Raw genomic sequence first — 11,318 nt, 5'->3', positions numbered from 1 at the left:
CTTCCAGACCAGTTATTTTTAAAAAAAATGAAGCAGTAGAGTTCTGCTTAATTTAGAAAAACTCACTATATATATATAGCTTGCATTCATAGCCACATGGAGGCTTAATAAAAAATACAATTTGTTAAGATAAATGCATTTTCTATCCTGAAAAAAAATCAGACTTTATGCATCACCTCCAGTTAAGCACCAACCTAAACTTAAGGTTTAGATCAATTAAATCCTGAAAAAATAGACTGTTTTTCAAGAGGGGAAAATAATTTTTCATAGAAGAAAAGTAACTTGAAGGCATTTCATATGCCTCATGTACCACTGCAAGCTCCTAACCAGCAACTCATGCTCCGTACTCTGAATGGAAACCTTGGTAAACAGAACTCTTCCACAGCCCCCTCCCCCCCCCACCCCCCCACCAACACACACAAACACACACACACATACACACACCCCCCCCACACACACACACAGAGGGTTCACTGGGGAGATCGGGGAGGTGTGCTCTGTTCCTTATTCAAACGCTTCCCAGAGGATGGAGGTGGGGATCTGCGGCCTGACTGTCTCCTCTGGTCTTTGGGGTGTACTGGATTTGATTTTGAAGGAGGGGGTTCTCGGCATCTCTCCACCGGTGGCTCAGTGGGCTTCTTCTCTTCTTTCCCACAGCCAGCAGAGTTTGGCTTCTGTTCTTTCTGAGCTTGTAAAAGAGGAGGAGGAGGAGGAGGAGGAGGAGGAGGAGGAGGCAGCTCTTTAGTTGTTCTCTGGCAAATTTCTGCATAACTGGGCTTCCTCAATTCCTGGGAAATGAGGTACAAACAAGACACCTGAATTATTAGCACAAAATGATTACTCTTTAGTAATAACTTGGTTAAGTATAAATGAAACTCAGCAGGTAAAAGTAAAACACATTAAACATAACAATTTCAACTTGATTCTATATTTAAAAAGACCTAAATTTAAGGTTAAGACAATGTTTTTTAGTCAATGCTTAGAAATAATGAAATTTCAGTATAAACTGACTGCTTCTTATCCTAGTCCGATTGCATGTGATCAAGAATTTTTGAGGTTTGAGTAAAAGATTCTAAGGAAAGAACAAAGATACAGAAAAATAGAAAGCACTGAGAAAAGATAATATGAATATAATCCTTCCTCTATTAATTTTTCTACAGGAAGACTGAAAACTGCCTAAGGAACCCTAGCAAAAAGCATGCAAGTCAAAATTCCTCTACTTGCTTTCAAAAGCTTCTGAGTGTTTAGTACTATGTCATGTAATTTACAAGTCTTTACTAAAGACTGATTAATACTAGCAACAGACCACTAGTTAAAAATTCTATTACCTCAAAATCACGGAGGCTTAGGGATGGGGATTTATGGAGATAAGGGAAACTTGTAGTTTAGAAAGATAGTGCAGGATATGGGGAAGACAGAGAGGAAAGAAAGACTAGCTGTCAGGAGTCCAATTAGGACAGTACTGCAATAATCAGTTAGGTCATACATGATAAAGGCCTAAACTAAAGTGCTAACCATGTGAGTGGGGAGAAGGGGATAGAAGCAAGATATGTTGATGGTACAACTGACAAGACTTGTGTTGATGGTACAACTGACAAAACTTGGGAAGTAAATGATTATTAAAAAAAAAAAATCACACAGTTTCTGCAAGGGTAATGGTGCCCTCAAAAGAAAGAAAAGAGTCTTGAGGAGAGGAGATAAAAGGGGGAATACAAAAGAGCTTTGGAAACTCACTTCTGATAAGTGGCTGATTTGTATTTAAAACTATAAATGACAGATTACTGAAGCCATTAAAAGAAAAATCAGTGAATTGCAACAATGTCCCAGTACCAAAATTACTTCATAATGGTGAGAAAACCTAGAGCATAGTTAAAATGAGCCTCCTGAGCAGGACTTGGGAGAGGTATACTATAAACATATTAGTCAATTTAGACAGAAGAGGTGTTAAAGACATACTGCAGGAGCTCCATTGACTTGCACCGATCTACAGGCAGTGGGAGTGAGGGCACAAGGAAGCCGTTCCACGCTGTGTGTTTCCCTCTGCTTGTTTTCCACAATCTTGGATTCTCTGTAAAACAATGTCACATGTAAATCTGAAAAATGAGGACAGATTCCTTTACTTTTATATCTGATGCCCAAGTATTAGAGCTAAGTAATAAAAAGTTGTCAAAAAAATTAATTTGTACATACAGAATTCTATCAAAAGATAAACTCTGGATGTAAAATAAATATATCATCCTCATAATTAATCAGATAATGACAAAATTAAAGTTATTTCCACACATAGCAAAATTTCACTAATAAGAGATAAGCAGGGACAACCGAAATAATAAATGTGTTTGCTTTCAAGGTTTCTCTAACTTCAAGTACATAAAACAAATAGAACTAAGCTGGAAATTTGTATAGGATTTTGTTTTTCATATATTAACATTTGCAATCAGCAAATAATATATTCAGTAAAACTATGTAATAGTAACAGCTGTGTGTATATATATCTTTTGAAGGGGTAATACAGGCTTTTTATTAGGGAATATATACCCAATTTAAAGGGTAGGTTTAGTTCTTATGATTTTTAAAAATTAATTTAAAAATTTACTAACAGCTTACCATAAAACAATATTCTTTTTAATAGACAGATCTTTATTGTCTTCTCTAATTCTGGATTCAAAATTAATAAAACCAAAGACACAGTTGTGAAAATTCAAATCCTTACTCAGGTAACTGGACTGGGGAAGGAGACTGTTCATAAGCTGCTGACAGAACAGAAGAACCTGACACTGAAGGCTCTCTAGGCATTACTGCAGGAATAGTGTTTGTACTTGCATCCACATTCAGGGGCTAAAAAGGGAAAAACAAAATAAATTAATTCAGTTCATTTAAAAGAGGTACAAGAAATAGGTGAATTTTATATAAAAAAGCAGTTTATGTTTGTAAAAAAGGGGTCCAGCACTGACTAAACTTACGACAATCAATGATGACAATGCTAAACAATTGGGGGATTGTAGGAAGCACTGAAATGGTATATTTTAGTGCACAGGGATACACAATGAAAGAATAGGAACTGAAATACTGGAATTCTGGCACCTCACCTTTCAAAGTTTGCCAACTACTGTTCTAATAAAACCAAACAAAAGAAAAACCTATAGGGGAGTTCTCCTTTTTATGGATTCCCTAAATTTCAGAGGAATGAGAGAGAAATGTGGTGGGTAAGGTCCATGTTATAATTACCTTACTATTATAGATTCCACTTACGAACATGCATGATTGGGAAAGGAAGTAGGCCAGTGACATAGTTAGAATGATTTATAATTAATGGATAGCCTGAGCAGTGCACAGACTTACTTGAAACATTACAGCAACCAGAGGAAGGACTCTAGAACGTAGAGAGGAATCTTGATGGAAGTGTTATGTAAAGATACAGATAAGAAATGCACAAAATGGGATGACATGGCTGGATCACTCAAAAGGTGATCTGTAGTAGAAGAGCTAGTGTCCACAAAAATGAGATTATTAATCTAATGAACCATTCTTTTTGAGAAGTAGGAAATTATAGTAGGTGCATTAATTAAATTGAGGATCTTATTCCTAAAGAAAAAAGAAGTGTAGCAGACTATAACAAATTATATTTACCTCACTGTTGAGTTGATACCAAGTTAAACTATAGACTAGAAGATTATTTCCTATTTGAAATTCATTTACAGCTATAATTTCTCATTATTTTTTACCACATTTTATATATTAGCATACTTTTGTTACCAGTACAATCCCCCCTGCAAAGTAGACAATACTATCCAAAATAACATATCACAATAATATATTACTAATAAAAATTCTCTCTCTCTCTTTTTTTTGGATTTAATGGATTCAACAAGAGGGAGATTAAGACAAAGCAGGACCAGGGATAGATGTACCGAGAAAAAAACAAAGGGACAAGAGCAAATTCTGTTTCTAAATAAGGAGAGGAGGTGAACCAAGAGCTGGGGGCATTTGGTCTGTAGGAGAGTGGGGAGAAAACAGAAGCATGGAGGAAGAGGGGAGTTTTGTTCCCTGCATGGTGCCCTAGTCTCTCTCTCTCTCTCTCTCTCTCTCTCTCTCTCTCTCTCTCTCTCTCTCAGGGTCCCCGAGGGCATTTTTACAGGTTCAGTCTCTGGAAAAAGTTTTTGCTCAATTTGTAAGTGCTGATCATGATGGCACAGGAAGGGGCTGCTTTGATGATCCATGGGAGGAAGCCTGCAAAGAGTCCTCTGGCCCCAGACTCAGCTTGGATTCGTCGGAGCAGCAGCCAGATGGATGGGAACCGTGGGGATGTTACTCTCAAGGCTCCCAGGCTTCCCAACTCCATCTGACGCTGAGTTTTGACCACATCAAAAGGCAGTGTGAGCACGGCAGCCACTGTTCCTGAGTAGACTCCAGACACAAAGCTGATACTGACAGAGGTCCGGTCCTTGGCTGCCATCTGACAGAGCCACGACTTCACCAACTCATAGTTAAACCAGTACAGGGCTGAAAAAGGCACGTCCCTCAACACGGTGGCACCCCAGCCAAGCCAGAGAGAGCGCCAGCCGCCCTGGGACATGGCTGCCCTGACACAGGCCCCAAATTCATGGTAGGACAGATGCTGAGTCTGAAGCTTAGTTCTCACCAGCTCCAGGGGACTGATCACAGTCACAGTGCCCAGTCGAGCCAGAGCTCCTGCCACCATGGGTGCATAGAGGTCAGAAGTCACAGCTCGGCTGCATAAGAAGGCCTCGAGCTGGTCATAGGTGGTAAAGTAAATGGTGGTGGCGGGCACTGTCATCACTAGAGTTGCAGGGAGGCCACTCCACAGGGTCCTGGCACCCTTGTGCCGAGTAATCTTCACAAAGGAGTCCAGGGTGCCTGTGAAGTAGGTGGGATGCTGGTACCAGACGGAACAGCGAGAACCATTCTGACACAGATAGAGGGGCTCGAGAATGCAGTTGCAGTATAGCATACACTTCCATTTAGTATAGGGGATGCTCCAGGATCTCTTGGATTTTGCCAACCCACTGGTGGGAAAAGGGCGCTGGGACTGTAGTCGGACCTTTACCACATCCAGCGGGGTCATGAAAATGGAGGTAACAAGGGCCCCTGTGCCTGATGCCACCATCTGCTGCAGGGGGCTAATGCCCCTAGGTGCCTTCTCTGTCATTACACTACCTCTTGCTTCACGCATGAGTGGATGGTGGGGAAGCGCTGGGTCCTGGGGGCGGCGAGGGTCCTCCAGAGACCATCCTGGCCCTTCCCCAGCCTTGGGCCCATCGCCCGCCGCCCGCTGCTTTCCCACTAATAAAAATTCTAATAGGTTACTTTATATAACTGGATAAGGGAAGTATGAAGAAAAACAAATGAGTCAGGTATCATTCTTTTAAGGAAAAGCTTCTTAAACTGTGAGTCTGTAACTGAATGTGGGGGTCTTGAAAAATTTGGCAACAGTAAAAGGTTACATATAGCTATTTTATATACCTATATACCTGATGTCCCATAAAAATTTCTAGGGCAAAAAGTGGTTACAAGTGGAAAAAGTTGAAGTCCTTTTTTAAAGTATCAAGGCGGTAATAAAACCCAAACTTCTCAGTCTTACTACACACTGTTCTCCTTTAGGAACTCTCTAATCCAGACTAATAGGCCTATTTGCTTTTAGTTCTTGTAAGAAATCCAACTTCCATGCCCATACCTTTATATGGTTAAACCACCATGTCTAAAATGTACTCCCCTCTCAGAGAGCAATATGAAACCTAGAATCTGTTAAGGAATGGACATAAATGTACTTGCATGTAATAATACCCAGTGTCCAATAGAAAATGACTCAAGGAATGGGTATAGACCTTTCCTCCCCCCCAAAAACAAAAAACCTGTAACTATTTGAAAAACATTTTTAACCTTACTAATAATTTTAAAATATGTAACTTTAAACAATTTTGAGGTATCACCTCATGTCAAAATTTGTAAAATTAAAATGTTAAAACTTATTGATAAAGGTCACTGGTGAAATTGAAATATATGAATTTCGCAATCAACAAGTGATATAAAAGGACTTCCTGGAGGCAGCTAGGTGGTGCAGTGGATAAAGCACCGGCCCTGGATTCAGGAGGACCTGAATTCAAATCTGGCCTCGGATACTTGATACTTACGAGCTGTGTGACTCTGGGCAAGTCACTTAACCCTCACTGCCCTGCAGCAAAAAAATAAAAATAAAAAAGGACTTCCATTGTGAAAACATTTATGGCAGTGTTACTTGTAAAAAAAATTGAACAGAATTTCAAGGTAGGGACTGGCTAAACACACTGGTTCATCTATGTAAGAGAAAAACACAGTGTCATTAAATGAGGGTACAGAGGGAAAAATTTATATTATATCTGTATATTAAAACAATGAGTGTGACATAGATGACTTCATATTACTAACAGATAACTTGTGCATTAGAAACATCATAAAGAAACCATCTATTTCGTCTCTGACTGGATAAAGGCGGTTAGCCAATCATGCCATGAGAAGAATCTCTAGTCAGAGTATTAAACAAACAAAGAGGAAGACCTACTGGACCTTTAACTCTAGGAAGAGTTAAATGGAAGGAAAAGGACAAGAACAGCACAAGATGAGGAAGCAAGGTTGAGTTGTGCTTTGCTACAATTTAAAGAGTACCCACATCGAAACTGAATATGGGACGGGAAGACCCAAAATGGCAGAATATAGGCAGCAACCCAGTTGGACTCTCACAACATTTCCTTTCAAATAACTCCTCACATCAGATTGTGGAATGGCAGAAAAAAGAAAAGGTCAGAATACGACACGTTTTCCAGGTTAAGACAATTTAGGAGGTTTGACAGGAGAGCTCTGTGACAGTGGGAGTGAACACAACAGCAGGTAGCACTAGCAAGTCTTGGATGCAGCTGTCACAGCAGCAACAGCTTTAGAAACTCAACGCAGAGATAAGGGGGTTGAACAACTGGTCAGAAAGAGATTACAAAGGACCTTCTGCTGGTACTGGGTACATTTGGCACTGATCGGCGACTCCATTGCCCATACACACTTCTGGGTTGTAGTTTCAAGGCAGAGGGGAGCACCAGTGGTCTGTCAGAAGGGAGAAGGGACCCTGGTCACAGTTGTAAAGCAGAGAGGAGCACTAGCACCTGAAGCTCCAGGAGACCAGGTGCCCTTCCTTGGTAAAGATGAGAGCACAGACTAGGAGAGCAGCAACCATACCTCTTCTAGGATCACACCACCTTGGAAAGCACCAAAAGCTTGCAGAGCCCCTTCCCTCACTGCCCCCACCACCATCCCCCATTAGCTCTGAAAAGAGCAGCATGAAAAAGCCTGACGTTCTTCCTCCAAACCCAGGTAAGCAGAGCCCAACTTTAACATAAAGTTCAAAGTCAGGAAATAGGCTTAAAAAAAAAAAAAGAGCAAATAACAAAAAGGACCATAAAAAGCCACTACAGTGTTAGGGAAGACAAACTCAGATGAAGTCAACAATGTGAAAACAAATACAACTAAAGCCTCAGAGAAAAATGCTAACTAGATACAAGCCCAACACGAATCCCTGGAAGAGCTAGCCCAGAGTGGGAGAGGAAAAACTGGAGTGATACAAGAAAATTGGGAGGGAGGTTGATTTCAGAAAAAATATAGCAAGACCTATATGAACATGATGCAAAGTGAAGTGAGAAGAACTAGAAGGTCCTTGTGCACAGTAAAAGCAATGTAATGATGATCAACAGTGAAAGATTTGGCAACTCCAATCAATACAATAATTCAAGACAATTCCAAAGGAATTGTTGCAGAAAACCACCCATTTACATAAAATGAATTAAAAGCCTTTCCTGACAATATGCTTCCAAGGTACATTAGGAAGTCATAAGCATCATCAACATGCATTTATTAAGCACTTACCATATGTGAAGCACTGTGCTAACTAAGCAGCAGAGAAACAAGGAGAAAACATAGAACCAACCCCTCCCCCATCTCAAAGAGATGCTAATAGTGGAGACAAAGCACTATAATGTATACACTATATCACAGAGTACAGATGCAAGGTAATAAGTGTCAAGTGTCTGAGGCTGGATTTGAACTCAGGTCCTCCTGAATTTAGGGCCGGTGCTTTATCCACTGTGCCACCTAGCTGCCCCGAAGATTTTTTTAAGGATGGGGAGAGATGAACATGTCTGTAGGTAGTAGGGAAGCAACTAATAAACAGAGAATGAAGCTCAGTGATAGAGCTGCAATAATCAAGGGGGCAATCAACTAGAGAATACAATGAAATGGGACCATTTGTACATGGGTGAGTTTGCACTGTCAAGGAGGAGGGTCACTCCTTCATGTGATATAGGGATGAAGGAGATACCTGGTTGATGTGACAAGAGGAAAAGGGGAGAAGAGAAACCTCCCAATGAATTTTCTCAATCTGTTTAGCAAGTAGAAGACCACATCTTTAGCTAAAAGATCTGATGGAGAATGTGCCAAGGAAGGAAGAAATGGTCTGGAATAGATAGCCATGATGATGACTGAGGTTACTTGTTATAGTGAGGACCCAATTAAAATTATGCAATATAAATTTGTAGATGACTCAAACAAGCATGGTTTTGTGATTTTCTCCAGCTCCATTAAATAAGAATAGGAGTAGAGGTAGATGGTGTGAATAACACAAGTCTGGGGGCTGGCAAGGCATAATAAGCAAAGGAGGCAAAAGATTGCAGTATAAGAGGATAATGTATAGTTGAACAGGATCACCAAGGTTTTAAGATAGGGAAGGCAGGAAATCAGGTAGCCAGTGTGAAGATTTGGCACAACCACACTGGCACACTGTCCAGGCTCATTGTCATGCCTTAGTTAAGCAAAGGTAGGTGCTGATACTGCATTCTATAAGGCCCCAAAGTCCATATTCACAGAAGGCAGGAGCAAGGGGAAGTACAACCTGGGTAAATCCAGACAGGTAGGCAGGAGGTGGGAATTTGGGGTGAGCCAGAAGCCAAAGGTGTGTGTTATGGATACAGGGCTAAATGTCAATCTAATTCCTAGTTATCACCCTAGGAACAGAAACATATTAGTGTCCACTGGTGAATATTGCAACATCCAGGCACTGCTGAAAGCTCAATGAGGGTAGGCACAAACACAGTGTATTTTAGACTACTAGAGGAGGCTGTGGCCCAGAGAGGTAAATTGACACCTGAACCCAGATTTTTGCCAACCTAAGGCCAACTCTCCACTTACCTGATTAGAGCTGCTGGAGTTAGTTATATGCCACAGTATTGAGTTGAAAATAGTTTAAATGTTTTCCCCTCCATTTCATTTAGTGACATATAAATCTAAGCAGATGCTTTCATTATTATATAAACACATTTTCAAGGTGGGGGGGAGTATATCCAAAGTACTTATACTTTTCCCCCCTTTTATAATACATGTTACTTACTCTTTCTTTTGATGTTCCCATTACCATGCTAGACAACCTGTTCTCAAATAAATCCTCTGTCTTCAGATTGCCTGCAGCTCCAGGTAATGGTGGAAAACTAGACAAGCCTAATTCAAAACTAGGAGATGGAGGCTTTGGTGGTGTTGGAGACTGAGTCTGACTTCTCTGTAACAAACAAAGAAAGGCAATACTCACAGAGAGATAGCAAAAGGTATGAGCTTAATATCTAAACTGAACCAACAAATCCATCCTTAAACATCACGCTAAAGCAGCTTCTACCATGAGCTCCTTGAAGGCAAGGACTTTTTTTTTTGGTTTGGTTTTGCCTTTCTTTATATTCAAAGCACAAGGCCTGGCACAAAGTGCTTAATAAGTGTTGTTGGTTTAACCTTGAACACAGCTGAAAACCAGGAAACAAGTACACAAAAAAGGACCTCTAAAATGGCAAAATATGCATGAGAGTTTATGAACAAAAGCTTAAGAAGGTCGTCTAGATTCAATTTGCTCTTATCTTAGGAGAGCATTTTGATAAGCTTAGTTATCTGGTTTCCTAGCTGACAGCAGATTATAAAGAAAGCCTAAGTGTGGTGGTTAGACTGTTTAGATGTGACCCCTAAATATGAATAAGAAGGAACTTTATAATAGCCACATAATTTATAATAACTGATATTTGCCTCAAAGAGGAAGAGAAGTGGGACGGGGGGCAAGGCTCTTTGGGTGTAGAATTTTGCATTCAAATAAAGTCATGGGACAGGGAATTTTGCTTAGCAATTTTATCACAGGGGAGGCTGGGGGTAAGGAGGGTCAGTAAGTATGAGGCATGGCTGATTGATGCAAAAAAAGCACCAATAATATTAATGACAAAAATAATTTTAGAAAAGAAAAAAGCTATTTAAAAATTCACAAGAACTGAAAAAGCATAGCAATCTGTAACTACTAGTGAATGAATATACACTTCAATAGTGTCTGAAATAATTACTTTAATGTAGTATAATGATTGATGTACATATTAAGCACTCAGTAATTAAAAGGTCAAACTATTCATTACTGCCTTAGAATAATTTCTAACGTTTTATGCAAGTCCAAAATCTCAGCTAAAAACAGGACATTTATTTTCTTTAGAATATCAATATACTTGCTTTATATCCCAGCACTTGGCACACTGCCTGGCATGTTGAAGGCACTTGGATATTTATTGGATACCTACTTTAATGGGTCAAAGACTGATTTGAAGCTATGAAGTCTTCAGTTAGGCAAACAAGGGAAAGAAAAGGAAAAATTATAAATATAATGGGACTGGTCAACTAGATTAACCCAGATTTTACTCAACAGGAATGTGAAAAAGCTGGCAAACATTAGAAAACCATAATAATGACAATCTTTCTAACTAAGGAAAAGACATCTAAGATTCAAGAATAAAATCAACCTAAATAGAAAAACCAAATGCTAAAAACAAAAAACCCAAACCCAAAACATACATACTTAGACATAGTTTAGACTTCAATGATGGTAGATGTTTATTTGTACTTACAAAAAAAAATTTTTTTTAAGTCATGTGATAGAGACCATATTTCCAAACACTTATTAACCAGAGGAGGGCAATGTGATACAGCAGAAGTAACAAATGTGCACTCAGATGACTAAAGTTAAAAACTCATGAAGGTCCTGAAAATTTTGGAAATACAGTCCCTAAAAACAGGCTTGGGTATCAGTTCTATAAGCTTGCTGATACCATGTTACTTGTTTATTCATTACCTTATGACCCTTCAAAACTTTTACTGCATTAGAATCTAATATAATACAATATTCTAGTGCATACAAAATCATGTGACTATTTGATAGGACCATAGATTTAGAATTAGAAGTGACCTCAGTGGTCATCTTGGCCAATCCT

General features: G+C 39.5%; 2 protein-coding genes across 7 annotated transcripts in view; both read right to left on the bottom strand.

Moving 5' to 3' along the window:
- Positions 1–413: 413 nt before the first annotated feature.
- The window catches only part of LARP4B (La ribonucleoprotein 4B), a 206,483-nt gene continuing 195,578 nt past the window's right edge, over positions 414–11,318 (bottom strand). For all 6 annotated transcript variants that reach the window (XM_043965354.1, XM_043965353.1, XM_043965351.1 and 3 more), the window contains 4 exons: positions 9,425–9,589; positions 2,714–2,838; positions 1,957–2,068; positions 414–788 (listed from right to left, as the gene is read on the bottom strand). In XM_043965354.1, coding sequence (XP_043821289.1) covers positions 471–788; positions 1,957–2,068; positions 2,714–2,838; positions 9,425–9,589 — 720 coding nt within the window. In that variant the 3' untranslated portion in view covers positions 414–470. The remainder of the gene's footprint in view (positions 789–1,956; positions 2,069–2,713; positions 2,839–9,424; positions 9,590–11,318) is intronic.
- Positions 2,857–5,273, bottom strand: LOC122727673 (solute carrier family 25 member 39-like). Its single transcript, XM_043965356.1, has one exon. The coding sequence runs from the start codon at positions 5,192–5,194 to the stop codon at positions 4,133–4,135; it is 1,062 nt and encodes a 353-aa protein (XP_043821291.1). The 5' UTR covers positions 5,195–5,273; the 3' UTR covers positions 2,857–4,132.

This window comes from Dromiciops gliroides, chromosome 5 (genome assembly GCF_019393635.1).
Source record: "Dromiciops gliroides isolate mDroGli1 chromosome 5, mDroGli1.pri, whole genome shotgun sequence".
In the NCBI taxonomy this organism is placed as follows: domain Eukaryota; kingdom Metazoa; phylum Chordata; class Mammalia; order Microbiotheria; family Microbiotheriidae; genus Dromiciops; species Dromiciops gliroides.
Note: the sequence above shows the minus strand (reverse complement) of the source record. Positions and strands in the feature narration are given on the sequence as shown.

Excerpts from the sequence above, each read along its gene's own strand:
- LOC122727673 (XM_043965356.1), bottom strand. The coding sequence starts at position 5,194 with ATGCGTGAAGCAAGAGGTAGTGTAATGACAGAGAAGGCACCTAGGGGC.